At 43.1% G+C, this 19,398-nt stretch overlaps 1 protein-coding gene across 5 annotated transcripts in view; it reads right to left on the bottom strand.

Moving 5' to 3' along the window:
- gabra1 (gamma-aminobutyric acid type A receptor subunit alpha1) overlaps positions 1 to 18,617 on the bottom strand; it is a 28,550-nt gene extending 9,933 nt beyond the window's left edge. Inside the window, exons 1-8 of one of the 5 annotated variants that reach the window (XM_070983860.1) lie at positions 18,428 to 18,617; positions 15,999 to 16,104; positions 11,665 to 11,777; positions 10,573 to 10,640; positions 8,598 to 8,818; positions 6,518 to 6,600; positions 5,194 to 5,337; positions 4,232 to 4,384 (exon numbers count right to left, since the gene is read on the bottom strand). In XM_070983860.1, the coding sequence (XP_070839961.1) occupies positions 4,232 to 4,384; positions 5,194 to 5,337; positions 6,518 to 6,600; positions 8,598 to 8,818; positions 10,573 to 10,640; positions 11,665 to 11,777; positions 15,999 to 16,078 (862 nt within the window). In that variant the 5' untranslated portion in view covers positions 16,079 to 16,104; positions 18,428 to 18,617. Of the gene's footprint in view, positions 1 to 4,231; positions 4,385 to 5,193; positions 5,338 to 6,517; positions 6,601 to 8,597; positions 8,819 to 10,572; positions 10,641 to 11,664; positions 11,778 to 15,998; positions 16,105 to 17,391; positions 17,410 to 17,568 lie in introns of those variants that run through there. The other 4 variants (XM_070983862.1, XM_070983861.1, XM_070983864.1 and 1 more) reach the window with 4 other exon arrangements.
- Positions 18,618 to 19,398: the final 781 nt, after the last annotated feature.

The raw sequence follows: 19,398 nt of genomic DNA, 5'->3' as shown, positions 1-19,398 counted from the left end.
ATATACACACGCTCCCTTATGTACATATACACAACCAAACTCCAATACACATACACACATGCACACACACACACACACACCCACAGAGGGAGTTATTCCTTAATGAGCAGATACATTAAACAGCTTTATGGGAGAACCAATAAATACCCAGCCAATCGCTCCTAAAGACGAGAGAAGGAAGCAAGCTAATCTTCTGAGCGCTGCTGTCCCTGACAGCTTAGATACAGAGAGAGAGGAAGAGGAGAGAGCATATCAGCACCATCAGAGGCTGCTTCCTTTTGGTTTTCATTTAGACTGCAAATAAATAAATTGTCAACAGTTTTCCACCATACCGAACTAGCTATAAACTAATCAACCTCTTAATCTGCACAATGATGAATAAGATAACTCTACCCACTGCTGTGTTTTCAAATTGCCTATTCATCTACAAGGCAGGCTTTAGGAAAAAGATTTAGAGCAGAGGCTGTGCTCTGTAGACACAATGTGATTTGAACAGTGTTTTCAGTGCTGTGCTTGTCCATGTTAATGGGGCTTCTGTGTCAGCTTCAGACATTTACGTTGGAAACATAAACTTGATCACATCTGTGGTAGTATTACAGCGGTTGTTTGTTTTTATTCTCAGTGTCGGTGCATCATGTGATACATTGTAATTTTGTCCTGATATGAAAACAGAGAGAAAGCAAGCTGTGAATAGGTGTCTGCAGGAGGAATGACTAAAGTGCATTTGTGCAGTTTAGTCATTCCTCCCACATTAAATGTAATATTAAAAACACCATATTTTCTTTTAGGATCTTTTCTGTACTCCTAGAGCCTTGAAATACATAACATTGCTGGTTCCAAGTACATATTTTTTAATATAATGTTGCCATGTCAATCAGACATATGTGTCTTTTTACGCCTTTCATCAGGCATGACCAATATGGAAAGAACCACAACGCTTGTGTCATGTTTCGCACCTGGTTCGCAAGAAAGAGCGGTGGCACAACTGGAGAACAGCAGTGAACTGACGAGTCATAATCTGGTTTGACAGAAGATGAGTGTTTCCTGTTCTCTCACAGGCTGCATCAACAGTGGATTTTACAACTTGCTTTGCCTTTTGAAGATTTAATTAATGACCATCGTGGCCATGAGTGATGCTCTTCCCACTTCACACATTGAATCCCCCTAATCAAAATTCTCATTAATTTCATCATTTATTGGAGAATTGTGCTGCCTACTTTCTAATATCCAACAGTGCACAAGCACGGAGACATTAAACTGGTACTCTCATTTAACTCCTATCTGCCCACATGTTTTTTGTGAGGGGTTTTGCAGAATATTCAATTATTCATATATGCAGGTGGAATTATTGAAACGCGAAAAGACAGGGCGGCAGTGATGGTCTGATTGTCATTTTGGATGTCTGGGTTGTTAAAGCAAATTTATTTTTCTTTTGCATAAGAGGTAATAATTAAGTGACAGGTTTATTGCAGTTCTCTTAATAAGGCAGAACAATGTGTGCTTTTAATATCTCCCCATGTATTTCATTTATTCTGCGTTAGACTTCACGCCACAGTGACAGCATTCAATTTAGTCTGTGTTGGGAACGTTAAACCTGGGACAAAACTGGTAAATTTGCTGCTCTGACTTCAAGCTAAAAGTGACTCGGGCACTGATTTAGGCATGAGACACACTGTAAAATTGTCTCAATCACATATCATATAATGGGGTGCATCTCTAAAAGGGACCTCAAAACTACAGTACATTAAGTGTTATTTGTGTTTATCAGCATTTACAACTGGTCCTGTCAAGCCTTCAGCAGCTGTATGTAGACACAGAGCATATAAAAGCCTCTGTCTGAAGACAGCTCGGTGTACTCTTTCATCCTAATAGCACTCGACACATGTACAATGGTTTGATATACCACATAAATCCTTGACTTAGATGATAACCAAAGGATTAAGATGGCAATGAAAGATCCTGATTGTCTGCTATGTCTTTTTAATGATTCATTTACAGCGATATTGACATTGTAACCTCTTTGAAGAACAGGCTCATTCATCTGCTGTCTCAAATGATGCATATTAATCACATGAATGACCTACCTAGTATAGACTGATGCTGTGCTGCTCTGCGTCTTCATGAAAGCGTGTACATGTGTTTATTCGACTGCGTATGTGCGTTTGTGCACATGTGTGCAAATGCTGCATGCATGTAATCTCGTGAAGCAGAACCAGCAATGATAGCATGAGGGACACACACATGCCCTAGATAGTTGTTTGAGTCTAATCTAGGCCATCCTCATTTCCCCTTGACACGTGACGAGCACCGCAGGTAGCTAGCTGTGGCAACGCACATGCATATGCAGCTGAAGACACCAAAACATCGCAGAAAGAGTACAAAAAGCTGCTGGAGACTGCAGAGCTGCAAAATCTGTTGCATGTATAATGTTTCCGTGAAAGCTCTTTAAGTAATGGGCCAGGGGAGACACTCACTGACATCCACGAGGAGAGAGAGAGAGAGAGAGAGAAAGAGAGAGAGAAGGAAAAGAAGAAGAAAGTGTGCAGGGCGAGGTAACTCAAGGACATTCTGCCTGCTGCTGTGCTTTGCTGCTACAGAGCATGCTGCAGACTAGCAAGAGCTTTCCTTTTGGGCAGTATTATGTAAGACCTTAGTGTGACAGACAGACAGATACACACCAGATACACACACACACATACACAAACACTCCCATACACATGACCAGACACATGCACACAACACACACAGACGAACACTTACATCACACACAGGGAGGCACAAACACACACAGTTGTGGTCACACATTCAGAGCACGTAAATCTAAATTCACACTCAGCCTTGCGCTTGAAATTCTACTGCAGCCAGCCACAACTGATTAAAGCTCATGTTCACCTCAGTGGTGCAGAGACAGAATAGAACAGAGCAGAGTAGAAATATTGCACAACAAATTTCTGACTGAATATGCAATTATTCAATCAGTCTTTTTAACATTTGATACCCTTCAAAGGAATCGTTCGCTTATTGGCTTTCTTGCTGTGAATTAGATGAAAAGGATGATACCTCTCTGTCATCATTGTGAAGTTGCCGGGCAACCAGCAGAGACACCATGCACCCGGCCACTGTTTACCAAGAAATGATTACAGCATGTTGTCCTATTTTGTGTTGGTGCTGTCTATTTCTGTTTGTGTACAGATTAAAAAAAACAGATACATGATAAATGATAAATGATAAATGAGTGAGCTTTAGAGGTGTTGGTATTCCTGAAGCCAGGCTAGCTTTTTCCACCCCCTGCTTCCAGGCTTTACGCTATGCTAGGCTAACGACCTCCCAGTTCCAGCTCTCATCTAAATCTCATCAACAAAAACAATTGCAGAACATGCCTTTCAATGATGATTTTTGTCCATATCAGAAAAGCTTCCTGCAAGGATGGCACATGAAACCGTCACGCTTTCGCTTCACTTTGACGGCCATTAAACTCAATTCACATTCTGTCGTACTGTGAGCCAATCGATCGACTGCCCTCTCCTTCATTTTTGGACACTGAGGTGTTGCCTTGTAGGAAAAATGAATGTGTGCTATGGACACTCCAGGGCCATTGACAGCTGCATGTGGAAAAGCCTTGTACCCTACAGTTGCTTCTATTTGATCTGAAGCCAAGTGTCAGTATTTCATATTAGAGTCCAATCACATGCTGTTACACTCATTTATTTTAGGATAAAAATCCAAATATGCTCATCATTTTTTTCTTTTTACAAACCGGTAAACGAATGCAGTAAGCGGTGTATTTAGAGCAAAATAACTCAAGCAATGTATTAAGCATGTGATATTGACATAATCAATCCTGCACAGTGTAATATGACCTCATTAATATGTTAACCAATGACAGTAATGATGGATGAAGCATCATTTTCAAATCATAGCATAGCTCTTTAAACCATGTAATACTTATTAAGATTATATTAATCATGAGTCAGCAATGTTTGCAAGGTAAAATCAATACATAATGTCAAAGAGGCTATGTTGTGTATTTGTTCCATTCAGAGAGACGTTTATTATATCTTTAAGAAACCCAGTTTGTTTGTCAGCAGCACTGTAGTTTTTGACTGAGTGCCTAATGTCCTGTCATCATATCTTCCACATGGATTTCCCAAGAACAGATTTGAAACCTTCTGTTGATGGACGCGTTTCTCTACCCACAGATGTTTAGAAGAGAAGAGAGCAGACGACTCACCAAAGACAGTCCTGGCAGGGACGGACTCTCTGTTGAGCCAGAAAGACACTTGGGATAGGATGACTGTCATGATGCAGGGCAGATATGTTTGGATCACAAAGTAACCAATTTTCCTCTTCAGGTGGAAGTGGGTTGTCATCACGACATACTCTCCTGTGGTCAGTAGACAAAAGACACGACGAAGTCAGAAGGAAAGCACAGACAAACTTTGTGTTTTACTTTTAAAATACATATTTAGAAGATCTATTGTACCTGTCCCTGTAGTCTAAAGCGTTTTTCTCCTAAATGGTTTGTTGTGTGGCCTTCAGTTTTATTGTAGTTGAGATTTATTGGAACAGTTATGGGTTTCATTTGTCAACAAACTCAAAACCCAGGCATGATCCATTTCATCAGTGTATTCAGACCCATTCGCAGAGAGTACAACGGTTACAGGAACAGTGCTAAGGTTTCATTTGGTTAGAACAATATGTTGATTTTGAGTTTACCAGAGACATAAATAACTGCAACAAAAACAATTGAACGCATTTATACACCAACATAGCTTATTCACTCAAGCTCGGTAGACACAGTCACTTGGGAGCTTGTTGCTAATAAAGCAAAGTGTGGCCTGGGGGATCGGACTGTCTTAAGCAGTACTTCGTGCCTGCAGCTCGCGTCACTGCAAACAGGTCACCCATTTTATGCTGTCACTAATTTTTGCCAGTATCAATTGAGAAAGGAAGAGGTGGAAATGGCCAGTAGGGAAATTATGAATCTGGGACATGGCCTGTCATACGTGAAGCGACAAACTGACGCCGCTGACAAACTGATGGGAAATTTGCAGTTTCAGGCCATTGGTTTGTTCAGAGACTGATGAGAGGGTGAATGTTACTGTGTGGGCGTCGACCTTTAGTCTTTCTCAGCGGCTTTGACTGGTGCAACGCATTTCACAGTAAGCAGTTTGTAACCTTGCTGAAACCTACCTGTGCTGGACTGTACCACACCAGAATCCACACTCTGCCCCATCAGATCGTACTGGTTTAATCTGGATCCATCCTCTGCTACCACCACAGACTGGGCAGCCCCTCTGGTCCACACATACACCACCTCTGCTCGAGTGTAGGCATCTGACAAGGACGAAGAGAGTGAAAAGTTATGAATTATTTTGCTGCTGGTCGCCTTGCAGGGGATGCCAGGTGGGAAAAAAAACAGACAAATCTGAAACGAGGTCCCCTAGTTTTGTCTTACCTCATCTCATTTTGTCTCATCTTGTCTTCTCTCATCTTGTCTAAGCTCCTCTCATCTCAATTCTGCCTGTCTTGTCTCATTTGCTATTTAAGCACATTATCCTTTTCTTCCACCTTGTTAGAGTGCCTGCTAACCTCGTCTCCACTCTTTTATCTAATCTTTTTTATTATCTAAGCTCACCCCGTCTCATATGTTGTTGTCTCGTCTCCAACATTTTACCATTTTTTCGGGTGATGTCGTGTCACATCATATCATCCCCAGACTTACAAGAAAACAAACAAACAGCATCCCAGCAGGACGACATGACCTTAAAACAGCCAAGTCAGTCTTTCCTTCCCTCTGGCCACCCAACCTGTCAAAGCTGCAGTGTGGCTCGACCACTGCAGAGGAAAGGATGGCTCGACTGCAGACTGCAGCATAAGGAAGAGAGCTCATCACTGAAATATTTAGGGAGTGAGTTCAATTTAAAGGGGGTTAAGGCTCGGTCCTTTCACTCACGCTGTGCATCTGTCTGAAGAATGGCACAGAGACAGTGTGATGTTCACTTCTCTATCTGTTTCACTTTTGCTGTACCCCTCCTACCTCTCAACCACTACCCCCTATGCCTTTCTCCCCTTTAGTTTTTCTATTCTTGTCTCCAGCCTCCATCATTCTATCTCTTGTTATGTCTTCTCAAGGATGGTGCAGAGTAGGGGTAGCTGTCAGCGGTGAGCAGTTGGTGTGATGTTCTGGAACTATTACAGAGAGTGCTGCCTTGGATAAACAGGTCAGGTCTGTGCGCTACATGCCTGCCAGGGTCTTGCAGGGTCTTGCAGGGTCTTGCAGGGCCTGGCAGGGTTGAACGGGGGGGACCAGAGGGGCCTTGGCAGACAGTTCCTCTGGGAGAACAGCTGTTACCACACTGTCATTCCTTATCAGGGTACTGGTGCCGGGGTCGCGCTTCCAGTTGGAAGAGGCAGCGACAGCGTGTCAAAGAGGCATATGTGTGTCTGCTTGCTGTGTTTGTGTGCATTTATGTGCATGTAGGTAAGGTTGTGTGTGAGCACAGAGGCCACTTACAGCTGCCAAACTTCAACGGACAGGCATGGGCATCCATAGGGAAGTCTTCCAGGTGCATGGGACATTCTGCTCTTACTGTAAGCCTAGAAAGATCCACACAGACATGGACAGAGAATAAGAAAAGCAGAAAGAAAAAACGAGGGAAAACACGGCATGTGGCAAAGTCGGGAAGGAAGAAGGCATGGCTGTGCTGGTGGAGGGGGGAGGAAGAGGACTGGAGGAATTATGGCACAGGAGTGATCTTTCTGTACAGTGAGGCACCAGGAACATGTGGAGTACTTTTTTTCCGCTCCAGTCTCTCAGCAGCAAACACTGTCAAACTGCAGATACTTTCCCCCAAACCAACAGAAAACGCTCCAGTTCCCTGAGCTGTGGGTTTCTATTTCCTGACAGCTTGGTGAAAAACAGCATGTCAGGCCACCCGTGACACACTAATCTCCCATCCATCCCTCATCTCGCTCATCTGTGACAGCAATATGGGCTCCGCCTCTACCCCCTCCCCCCGCTAGTAAACATGCTAAAACAAATGTTTTACGATCCTCGCCTTAGACGTCTCACATTAGCATCGCCCCGTGGTGTGCGTCAAGGTTTGCACTGCCTTTAAGCTTTTATTTAGCTCCTTTTCCGCTGAAGGCTACTGCGGTGCCACGAGTGGTTCTAAACTCAGCTCAGCTGGTCATACACCTTATCTTCCTGCTCGCAGCTGTCAGGTAGCATCCCCAGAGTGATAAATCATGACACGATAAAACTATTTTATTTTTCCTGGTGAGCACCACAATGGAAAAAATGACAAACTGTACAGGAAATTTGTGAGGGCTTATAAATGGCTGAGTACGATCTGTAAATTCAGAAAAATAAAAAAATAGAGATTTAGTAGTGTAGTGAATAATCTTTGTGTACATATATGTAACAACAGAAAGTGGAGTATTGTGTGTATTCACATCTATGCTATTCCTCATCCTGGTGCCATAAATGTTTTCTAGTTCACCAAATGTGTAGTAATCCGCAGCTGAAAATGGTCCCCAGCAACTATTTACCCAGTTTGAGTAATGTGTCAGTGTTGAGCTGTATGAGGAAATTACTGAGAAACTATTTGTTTGCAAATGGTCCTGAGGCTGCAGCTACAGATAGTGTAGGGACGTCAGATCGTATTGAGAGACCGTAAACGCATTGTTGGTTTTGGTTGTTTGATGGGATTTGGTGAAAAATATGGAATAAAGCCGGCCTTATCCTTTGAGCTGGAATCATTGAAACTGTCACCAGTCATGTTTCCACAAAAAATTACATCAGTCACCCTCTTTTCAATTCAGGTAATATAGGTTCAGTGAGCCCTTAACCCTCCGTCCTCTTGAATAAATGAAGTGCGCGCTGATATCAACCCTCAGAATCTCACAACCCACCGGTGGGTTTAAAAGGCTTGTTTTTTTTTAAAGGTCACCAAAATGTCACCATTTATCACAGCCAGAAAATGAATCATCAGATTTTCACTTTTCTGACCGTCATTGAACATATTGTGCGATACGAACGCTTCGGTGAGGAAAAATAAGCAAAATTAAGCTTAAGATTTTGATATTTCAGCAAAATCACTATTTCACCAAAGATTATCCGTTTGCACGAACCACTACATTTCTTCTCTCATCAGCGCAGGGGAAACCTCCAGGTGTGTAGAGGTTGTAAAAATGTAAATACAATATGTGGAGCCCCGGCCCTTTCTTCTCTAATGCTGGTAACACTAGTGGGCACTTGGAAAAATTATTCCTTTTATTCTGTAAAACCAAAAATCAAAGCAATTCAACTTTTTTTCTCGTCTTATGACTTATGGCATTAGAACTGTGTTATGCTGCACAAAAGACATTTTTGAGTCTTCCGTACTTCCAGGCATGAATGCGCTGTTTCCATAGAGGTGCAAGGATTTTTATGTTGCAATGAAAGACGAGCCCACTGTAAAAATGTGACAGGGGAAGAAAACGCCTTGGTCTCTGATCTCTGCTTTTTCTTCAAGCTAAAAAAGCATTTTAGTCTCTGACTTGTTCTAAAATCCTTCATTGCACCATCATAGTGAGTGAGAGTGTCAGCCTACCTCATGGTGTACAGCAGCGTGCCCTCCTCTGTGATTCGCAGCAGCTTGTTCGGCATGGTCATGTTGTGGGCCACTGACTTCTTGCCATTGTGGAAGAAGGTATCGGGAGTCCAGATCTTGCTGGCCATCAGGTTGTTGAGACGCAGCACGGCCATGGGGCCTTTGAACTTTAACCTTTCATCCTTCCAGCTCTGTCTGAAGAAGACATCAATGGTGTACTCCTACAGGTGGACAGTGAGGGGTCGGAGAAAACAGAAGTCAACAAAGAAGTAGATGAAAAAAGTGAGGAGCCAAAACCCCAAACTCGTAGCTGTTTTTTCTAGCTACTACAGCTGGTTTGGGGAAGATGCTGAGTAACCCAACCGTCTTTTTCCTTTTCTTATCCTTTCTCATATTCTTGCTTTCCCCTTTTTCTCTCCCTCATGTCACTTTGACTTTCTTACGGTAGTCTTGGCCTAGTTTCCCTGCTGGTGACTGTCTCTTCATGTTAAAGGCTTTGGCAAACCTAGGGAAGATCTAGTGGATGGTTTTCTGGCTGGTACCTTTAAAAAACCGGCTTTCATTGTTAGAGTATAGCAACTGCTCTCCCTGTGGTTGCCTTTCCATTTTCTGTCATTTTATCATTTACATAATTGTGCTCTGGACAGTTTAATACGCTCCATGTAAATGGTGGGTCATTTGGTATTTAGTCATTTGTTATTGCATTGTTAGGTAAGTGCCAGGAATGATCATTGTTAGCATTTATCTTTAGGGAAACTTCTTTTCTCGGTAATCTAAATTACACTGGACACAAACAGGAAGAACTGGACGCAAAAAATTAGGAGGACATTTCATTTTGGAGGCAGCTAATGACTATAGCTATGAGCAGATTTTAATGGTTCCACATGACTGCCCGGCAGAGTAAAGGGAGCCTGTAAAAATTACAGTTCAGCCTGTTTTTTGTTCTCTCGCCCACCCCCACCCTCCTCCTTTCCACTCGGCCCGCGTAAGATCATTAGTATGAACTGAAACAGAGCTTCAAGGTAATAGAGAGGGATAGGGAAAGACTGGAGATGGAGAAAATGTTCTTCAGCTCTTCCTTCTGGCTTTAACGCGGCTGCAAAGTAGTCTTGGGCTGCATGTCAGCCAGTGCAATTAACTGAGATTATGTCAAATAGAGTACACACACTTCACGTGCAGATAACAGGAGTCGTTTTCTTTTTTCAAGTGGTAAAGGAGAGGCAGCGAGACATTTGGATGAGATTAATTGGTTTCCGGTGCACAGTGCAAAGAGCAGATGCTCATGTTTGAACAGCCCACAGCTTTTTTTAGACAGCATATTGAAGAAATCACAAAAGTGATGATTCATATTTTGATGTTGCATTTTAATTTGATGGTGAAATTTTCAACTTTGTCATCGGCACCTACTGTCATCACACTGCAGCGTTTATCAGTAATCTCAAAATGGGATTTAACAACAGCTTGACTTTCCGAATCACAGCGACACATAACATAAACTATGGCTACATTTGCTGCAATTTAATTAGAGTGGAAGAAGGATCAGCATCTTAATCTGGTACTTCTAGACAGCTGCAGTTATATTTTGGTCCTTGAACGTCAACATCTACATATTTCTTAGCTCTGGATATTTCAGTAAAGACATATCAGATTTGCTATTTTTAATATTCCATAACAAATACACAGGGGGTCAGAGTTCACAGATTATTACGACATGCACATAAAAGACGCATGCAGCTATATTTATGAGTCAGGGTGGCATTTATGTAGAGTGGGATTACGAACCGTGCAGCAGAAAATACGTTTTCACACATGTGACAGTTTTATTAACACATCAGGAGTTAATGGAATGAATCATCAAATTAATAATCATCTTACAGCTCAGAGCCCACAGTGTCCAGAGAGGTTAGAAGACAGGATGGAGGGTGGAGGGATACAGGGAAGCTAGTGACATTTACAGAGGCGAAAAGAGTCTTACCATGTCATGGTCCGAAACTGGCCCAATACTAGTCACGAAAATGTCAGTCTTGACTTCAGTTACACGCTCTGTTGAAGCAGGAAATTGCCAGAGTGAGTGACTATCAGCGGCATTCATTAGCCCTTAACTACCTGTTAATACAAGACCACCTGGCTATAGCCTCTGATCCATTCAATCTATTCAAGATTATTTTTAACACACACAGACACACAAGCATCGGGGAAAAAACACCACCATAAAAATGCCCATTTTGGATGTCGATAACCATTTCTGCTGGTATTGGTTTCAGTGTCAGCTCCATTACCCGGACAGTGGTTCAATCTCTTAATAAATTTGCGCATTGCTGTATTACTGAAAATATGCCACTCTGGTCCCATAATACTGATAGCCAAAATGGGTCCAGTGGGGATTCAATTGGAGGGGGTGGCAGAGGCGATGTGTATGTGTGATGGTTCGTTCCTCGTGATTCTGAAACCGAAATATGACAGCATGATTTATGAATGATACCCATCATAATCCATAATTTCTTCCCCTCGGCTGCTGAACTTCTAGCAGGCCTGCTTTTATTCGCCTGTCTGTTTGATGTCTGCTGCATCACACTGTGCGATCCTCAGTGTCCTTCACACACCAATTCTCACATTATCTGTCTCCCTCTTTCCTCTTTAACTCTCCGTTTCTTTCCATTTCTCTATTTCTCTCATTTTCTGTTTCTGGATTTGGCTCTCAGTCTTTCTGCCATTTTGTTTCGCTCTCTAACAATGGACAGTTGACAATAGAGTGAAGAGGAGCCCACACAATAAAATGACATCCGCTGTGTGCTCTATTAGAAGTGCTGGCTTTATGACAATTCACAGTTTCACAAAAGCAGCAGGTGAAGAATGAAGCTCCAATTGTTTTTCTTTTTTTTTTCTTAATTATCACACACAGAATCTGACACTAAAAGCAAACCCACCTCCATAAGATTTAGTCATATATTACTATTTGTAGTTGTGTGGAAAGTAAGCAATTTGTAGGAGCACTTTGGATGATATTTGCAGTTTCAAACAGTCACCGTGAGGGATAAAATACATTCAATGGCTTGGGTTTACTGACCTCCCAGTCCTGGCCTGAGGCGATTGTCATAGCCATCCAGAAGGCTGTCTAAGATCTTGGTGAACACTGTAGTGTTATCTTTCTGTTCGTCTGTCATGCCGTTCTGCCCAGAGCTGGCAAAGCAAAGCAGAAGATTTAAAGTCGTCACAGCTAGAGTCCAAAACCAGAGTCACAACTGCCAAAAGAGTAAGACCGAACTCTGATAAGAATCATATATCAAAGACCAAAAAAGTGAATCTCTGCTCTGTAGTTACTGAGACTGTTCTGGTGAAGAACATGAGCAGGAGACGAACGCATCGTGAATCACATTGTGGACAAAAAAGTCTTATATGACACTTACACATTTCACAGTTTACAATTCACAATGTGTGACTGTGAGGTTTTCAATCATAATCACATGAGATGAAGGCGCAAATGTTTGTTCAGAGGTGGACAATAATCTACTAATTTAATAATATCAAAATATCTCATTGGGCCAATTAATCCTGTATTATCGCTTTGGAAAATCTGTATATTAACAAAGGCATGTTTGCAAGTGTCGAAGTTATTGTTATCTGCGGGTTGTAAATCCGGGCATGCAGAGCATACACGTGCATGCACACACACACCCACACCCACACATAGGCACAATCTCACGGCGAGAGAGAAATCATAATACATTATTTATCCCTTAATATGGTCTTTTAGACCACAAAGGCCTTGCTGAATGTGCTCTTTGAACATGAAACAAAATGCTTAGAGCGATGCCGAAAACAGTCACAATCAGTAATTGTGAGAGCAGAGTTTGCAGCATCTCCACGCATAAATATTTCAAGACACTCATAATCAGGAATACAGCCCCTAATTACATTGAGTCTCATAAAAGCAGGATGCAGCAGGAATGTTTATAGAGTATGTGTGTGCATGAATGTGTTTGCATACCTGAATCAATGCATGAATGGACCGTAGGCTCAGCGTCTGTGCACGCATCCGAGCTTATGTACATATGCATATGTTTGCATGTGTGTTTGTGCTGATAATAATCAGATGAAAGTCTCCAACAATGTATTGTGTGCCGCTAAGCAATCACCCTCTCCCGCTTTTTATGCCAATGGCGTGTGGTTTGATTGCATGCTAAATAAACAGCAAGTGTTTAGAAACAAGCTCTGCTAGCTGAATGGCTCCAAGGAGAGGGAGAGGTCATCAAGATTAGTTAGCAGGGACCTGCAATGGGAGGGAAGGAGAAGTAGGAGGGATGGCGGAAGGGAGAGTGGCACTTGGAGAAACATGCGAGGAAACCTCCAAAGAAAAGACAAAGAAGAGAAAATAAGACGGAGATGGAGGAGGCGGAGATAAAAGGCAGAGGAGCGAGGTGGGGAAAAGGTGAGAATACCGTTAAGTGAAACAGGGGAGTGGCGTTTTAGGGAGACACAGCTCACATTCAAAGCTGTGGGATTGAGGCAGATCCCACAGCTTTGAATGTGAGCAGCTAAACATTTTGCTTTCTAAATAAGGATGCGGCATCCGCGTCACACATGGATTTGTATAAAAGGGTTAATGCGCATCTCTCTGCCACCAATTTCCCTTAATTCGCAAGCGTCCCTCTATCTGCCAAAAAAAGAGAACCCTGTGAAAACCGAAGCCTGCATTAAAACTGTACAAACTCTGATGAGCAATTTTGTTTCGCGGCAATCTTGAAGGTAACAGCTTTGAAATACTCACATTCAAAACAATAATTAATCTGTTTTGTTCAGGTCTGGGAAGCTAATTATATATAAATACAGGAAGCATAAATAGGATCCATGGGACGTCATCTGAGGCTGAAATAAAACACAACCTCCTCTTCCCTCCCTTTTTAATATTCCCGCTTTCTACATTTATTTAGGCATTTCCAAATCAGAGCGAGACACCAAAGCCGCCCCAAGGGTTGAAGTCCTCTTGTTACAGTCAGAGAAAACAAGCCAGGATGTCCCTTAGCTCTTTCAAGTTCACCAATAATTCAAATACACTTAATACAAGGAAAAAAATCCATCCTCATAAGTCATTAGCAATCAGTGGAAGCAATGATGTAAATGATTTTTTTTTGTTAAAATGAAAGAAGATATCGATAAAAGGGCACACTGTTTCGTTGTAGTTTGATTCAAGATACCGACCAGTCAAATTCCTCATCTCAACCCAGGAGAAAACCCAAATTTTTACATGCACTGAATAATATGGCACGCATCTCTTATTTTATTAAAGATAGACATTTTTTACAGTGACATATGGGAAACTTCGGGTGGTGGGGAGTATAAGGTTGTATGTCAAGGAAAAGAAAATGGAGAGGGAAAAGGTGCTGTGGAAGAATACACATGTTTATCAGCCAGGGGCCACTTCCTCATAAAACATTGTACACCATCCCCATCTACAGGTCATCTGAACAGCAACAGTACCGTTCACACTCTGCCAATGTCTCCCTCTTTTTCTCTCTTTCTCCATGTTACTGTACCTCTCTCTCTCTCTCTCTCTCTCTCTCTCTCTCTCTCTCTCTCTCTCTCTCTCTCTCTCTCTCTGTCTCTCTGTGTCTCTCTCCACTCACTTGGATATCTAATTATAAGGCAATTTCTAGCGTTGGCAACATACTGTAGCAGAGCGCTAGGTCTTCCTGATTACCGTGTCTCGTTGAAATCCCCCTAGGTGTGTGTGTACGTGTGAGTGTGTGACTCTGTATTCGACTTCAAAACGGGGACTGGATTATACAGTAAATCTTTGGGTGATAATTGCTTTGCAGTTTGCAGTGACAGTCCCTCAGTAACGTAATCAGTATTTTTACATTTTCTCTAATGTGCTCAACACACAGCACATCAAACCCTGTAAATCAGACCCTCCACTGGCTAGTCAGTACATCTCAAACCTAAGCCACAGCCGTGATTAATCAGTTGGAGCAACTCTGTGACGTATGGCAGTGCATTATATATTTCAAGTAGGACACGTTCCATCTGTGTTCTGCATGTGCTCAGGGCGCGAAGGCAGAGGCATGTTGTGTGTACTGTATGGATGTGTGTTTTTGTGGCGTGGCTGTTGTCACTGAGAGAGAAGCAAGCTGGACCATCTCAAGACATCACTGCTCAAGTCAACTGCCTGCGACAGTTCTGCTGAATTATTCAACCGTGCAGAAAAGCCTGATCCCTTCAGTGTCTCCAGGGTTCTCCAGAAGAACTACAGTCAGATGAGAGCTCGAACGATCTCATGCAGTTGCAACAGCTGATGAATCGTACTCTTTGGTGCCTCAGTTTTATTTGTCACCTTGAATGTTTGGCTGGTATGCAGGTTTTATTTACTGTAGTGTTCAACGTCAAAGTTATCCACATTAATCCAAGGAGTGGAGTCAGATTATGATGCCTTGAGGTATGCTGCACACGAGTGGCTGCCCAGCATTTAAATCATGTGGGAATTAATGCAGTTTCAGTCACATGACAGTGGATCTCATTGCTGTCACCTCTCATCCAATCATTCTCTCTCTTTCTGCTTCTGTCTGCCCCTGGTTCGGTGACATCCAACACCTCGGTGTTGACATTGAGAAGTGTGTCTGTAAATTGAGCCTACCATCTCTGCAGTCAGTGTCAAAAACACGTGTGCACAAATCTGTGCCAAACATCACGCTGCAACACACATCATCTCCTGTGCATAGCCAAGGTCTTAAAACTGAGCAGCTGTAGGCCCACAAGGCTCGTCAACCAAAATAAGTGCTACACCGTGGTAACATGGACAGGGGCTACTTTGATTCCTCATCCCCTCTCTTTGCGATGCATTTCTTATTACCTTATGCAATTATACGCATGGAGGTGTCCTGTGGGGATGCCCCAGTTACAACCACAGAGGATATGCTCTGTAAGGGTGTAACCCAATAAACCAAGCCATAGGCAGGAAGACAGAATATCAGCCCAGCAGGTGCACCACTGGCTGCCCCCTTGGCTGACTGCCTGACTGATTTACTGACAAATTTACTAGCCGGTTGACTATTTGGCAAGCACTGAGACCAGCATTAAAAGGTAATTGTCCTATCAAAAGAAGAAGAAAAAAAAATTCCATATTTTGCCCAATGCAGTGTGGTCTGCACAGTTTGTCCTCCAAATGTCATATGTGCAATTAAAGTATTCCAGTAATATCATGATCATATAGGTAATACAAAGCTATAATAATGAGCCCACTGAGTGTTTGTCTCACATTATGTGTATGGCTTCAAATCCCAGTCATATAAACAGCATGCATGATATGTGCAAATTAGTTGTGGCTTTCATATATTTTGAATTATCCAGCGATCCGCTGTAATACACTGGTGCTACATGCATTTGTAAGTCAAAGTTTGCTCTTACCTTTTTGCACCCAGTACGCTGTTGGCCACAAGCAAGCAAGCCCACAGACACAGAAAGGCCGTCCTGCTCCGTCCACACATAGTTGCAATATGAGGACCTTTCACTGCTGGAGGTCAAAGAGACAGAGAATGAACATCATTACCAAGTCACATGAGGCAGTGGTCCACCGCGAGCTCCAACATTTCACCACATCAAGTGTCAACAAACATGTAGATGCTCCGAGACAACAGCCAACGTGGAGGCTATGAGGGAGACCTTGTTCCTATAGAGATGCTTTATGTGAGGTTTTTGGTCCTGCTGCTTACCATCTCTCACAGATTCACTGACAGCACATGAATCAAACCAAATGGCCCTGCCACATGCATTGGGCCGTCACATGACACACGCACTTTACATCATTTTGAATTATGTCACATTGACTGAGACATATTCTACACCCTAACTATGTGGGAGACCGGTTTTAAAATAGCTGCTCAGCATGTCATTGATCAGATGAAGATCCAGTGTAAATACGACTTCTATAACTGATACACACGCACACGGTATGGCTGCATCTGTAACGCATAATGATTAAGAATAAATAACAAGGCAACACATCATCGACCACATAACACCCTGTGTGAGCGTGTAGCACCTGTACACAGCCTCCTCTAATACCCTGCAATGTGAAACGCGGCGGTACCGCAATATCAAACCAAATCCCCTAAAATAAGAGCATTTGCGTCCTCCTCAATCATTAAGATATGATGTCAGCCGGGTCATAAAGTATGTAAGCAATTAGCCTGCGCTATTGCGCATGCAAAACACAATGCTCAGATTCACGGTCCATTTTTGAAGGCAGAACCTATGTGTCCGCGAGAGGACCAATTACTTACTTACAGGAAAGCGCAAAACCAATATTTGTCAAACGAGCACAAAATCCTGCCACTGAAACACAGCCCACATAGAAGACAATGCCCCTGCTATACTTGCTTGTGACGCTCCAAGGTGCACTGTGAGCGGATGGGTGTCGGGGGACGTACAATGCTCTCTTAAAATGAAATAAAAATAAAATAAATCCTCTGGTTGACAAGGATTTGACAAAGCGGGGATGATGCAGATTAACGAATGGAGGAGAAAATCCCGCACAAGCACACTTTCTAAGTTATTCAGAGGAAATGTCACCCTCTCCCCGACGACATATGAGCGTATTTCATCTGGATAGAAATTTTGCATGCAACTGGCATCCCTGCAAGCCTGGTCTAAATACATGCATGGCGATCCAGTGCGTGCGTGGCGGAGTAATTAAGCAAATGTGCGGTGATGCTGTTTTATTCGGCGCGCTGTCCGTGGTGCTGAAACCAGGCTGCCTCCCGTTAAAACCATCAAGCGGTTCTTGGTTGTCATAAAATACCCCGCAAACGGTCCCAAATTCGACGGCAGACTCCCCCTTCTCCCCAATGAAACTCGTCTTCGATTCTAGCGGTGTCCAGCAACACAAACCATCCCTTTCTAAATCCGAGTGTTACTCCCCTCTCCCCTTCTTCTGCCTGACAAAAAGGCGAGGAAAAAAATGGAGAAAATCACTTACAGCAGATGAGTCGGGGTATATTCAGTGTCCGCTGGCTATATCCTCAAACTTTTGAGAATATCTTTTCCAGCCGGACTGAATGAGAAAAATCCTCTGTGATCTCAGATCTGACGAATTTTAGCTTGAGGCTGGAGAAGCGGCTGCTGACGATATGCGCAGGTCTCTCTCACTGTTCATTGGTGGTGCTGTAGTGAGTTGAACTCTCTCAGTCTGTCAGCAACAACAACAAAAAATGTTCCTCTAAACTAACAAATCTGCTCTGGGTACCGAGGTCTCCGTCCAAAATAAATGTTTTTAGTTCATCAATCGTGCCGGTGAATAAAGTGCATGGCAAACAGACTGTGTCCAAGCGCAGAGCGTTTCATTTTAGAATAGGCTGTACCAGCCTAATATAAAGACTAGCCCGCCCATTTTATATGCAGCACAATTTAACTTCCACTGCTATCGCCCTAATCTCTTTTCGGTGGCTGCTAAATAAAAATCCTCTTAGATTTTCAACTGGGATCCCTTGTTTTTTTTTTTACCCATCGCGCTTTCTCTGTCTCGCTCCCTGACTCCTACGTGATGATTTCCACGGGGATAAAATTGACATTTATCAAAAGACCGTCTCGCGACGAGGACAGCTAGGGCATCTTATGGACAAGAGTAGCAGTCATAAAACCGACAGTAAGTACTTACGATGAAGGAGAAAAAAAAAAGAGAGCAAATTAAAGACGAATGGATGACACGGCTCGGATACGCGCGCACACAAGCAGGGAAAAGACACCTCCGAAATGTTAAGATAATCGTGTTCCCTCACCAGCTTGCACTGATGAGACGAGCCTCCCTCTGCAATAAAATCCCCCCTCGAATCACTCACCGACTCCTAAAAGCCTGCGTTTCGCATCGAGGCAACAGCACAGCGTCTCTGTTTACAGCCAAATATTCTGCTGCTACAGCCGCGCCACTCAAGACTGAGCTCAGAACGGCGAGGAGCGCTGAGCTGCGTGCATCTGCAAGGGAGGGAAAAAAAATTGGGCTGATGATACCCAGCGTATATTTTTGTAGTCATCTGCGTATTTCAAGTTAAACTACAAATCAGAGGACATTTTCATCAGCAAGGACTACAGCGGGAGGCATGGGGGGGGGGAAACAAGGGCATTCTTATGGGCAGTTTATGATCATGTCAGTGTAATTCTCGGTTGCGTAAGCCTCGTCTAAAAGCCCAGCTGTTGATTTTGGAACGCTTTTGACAGAGGAGAAACTCATTTTTCGCCTTCAGTTTCGACTCGGGGTTTATTTTCATGAGAGCAGGCAGAGTGAGCTGGCAGTGTAGTCACGTCAGTCTGGTCTGCAGTGCAACGTTTCCTCTGTGGATGTGTGTGAGCGCGAGTGTGTGTGCAGCCTCCTCACGCGTGGTTAAAGTAGTGCATGTGCGTGATTAGTTATGAGGGACGTCACGGGCTTATGTGCCACTGGATTCAATAAGAGGTCTATCTGTGTATCTACAGTCCAACTGGTCGTCGTTTTGCGACGGACGTGTCACATGAACGTCATTTTCAAACCTTCTAAATACAACTAAGTTAGAATAATGACCAATAATAATCCAAATATATGGATGTGTGCACTTCTTCTCGCTCTTCTCTCTCACATTTCGTCCTCACAACCTAATGCCTCAGGTGCACGCGCCTATTTTAATAGTGATAACAAGGAAAAAAGAAGAAAAAAAAACCAAAACTCCACAACCCCACCGAGCTCCTTCCCGTAGAGTTTATGCTACTGTACCGCAAGTGGAGTACCATTTCAAGCTGCTTCCCTTCCCTCAAAGACAGACGCCACCGCTGCATGTGA

This window comes from Chaetodon trifascialis, chromosome 16, assembly GCF_039877785.1.
Source record: "Chaetodon trifascialis isolate fChaTrf1 chromosome 16, fChaTrf1.hap1, whole genome shotgun sequence".
Taxonomy (NCBI): domain Eukaryota; kingdom Metazoa; phylum Chordata; class Actinopteri; order Chaetodontiformes; family Chaetodontidae; genus Chaetodon; species Chaetodon trifascialis.
Note: the sequence above shows the minus strand (reverse complement) of the source record. Positions and strands in the feature narration are given on the sequence as shown.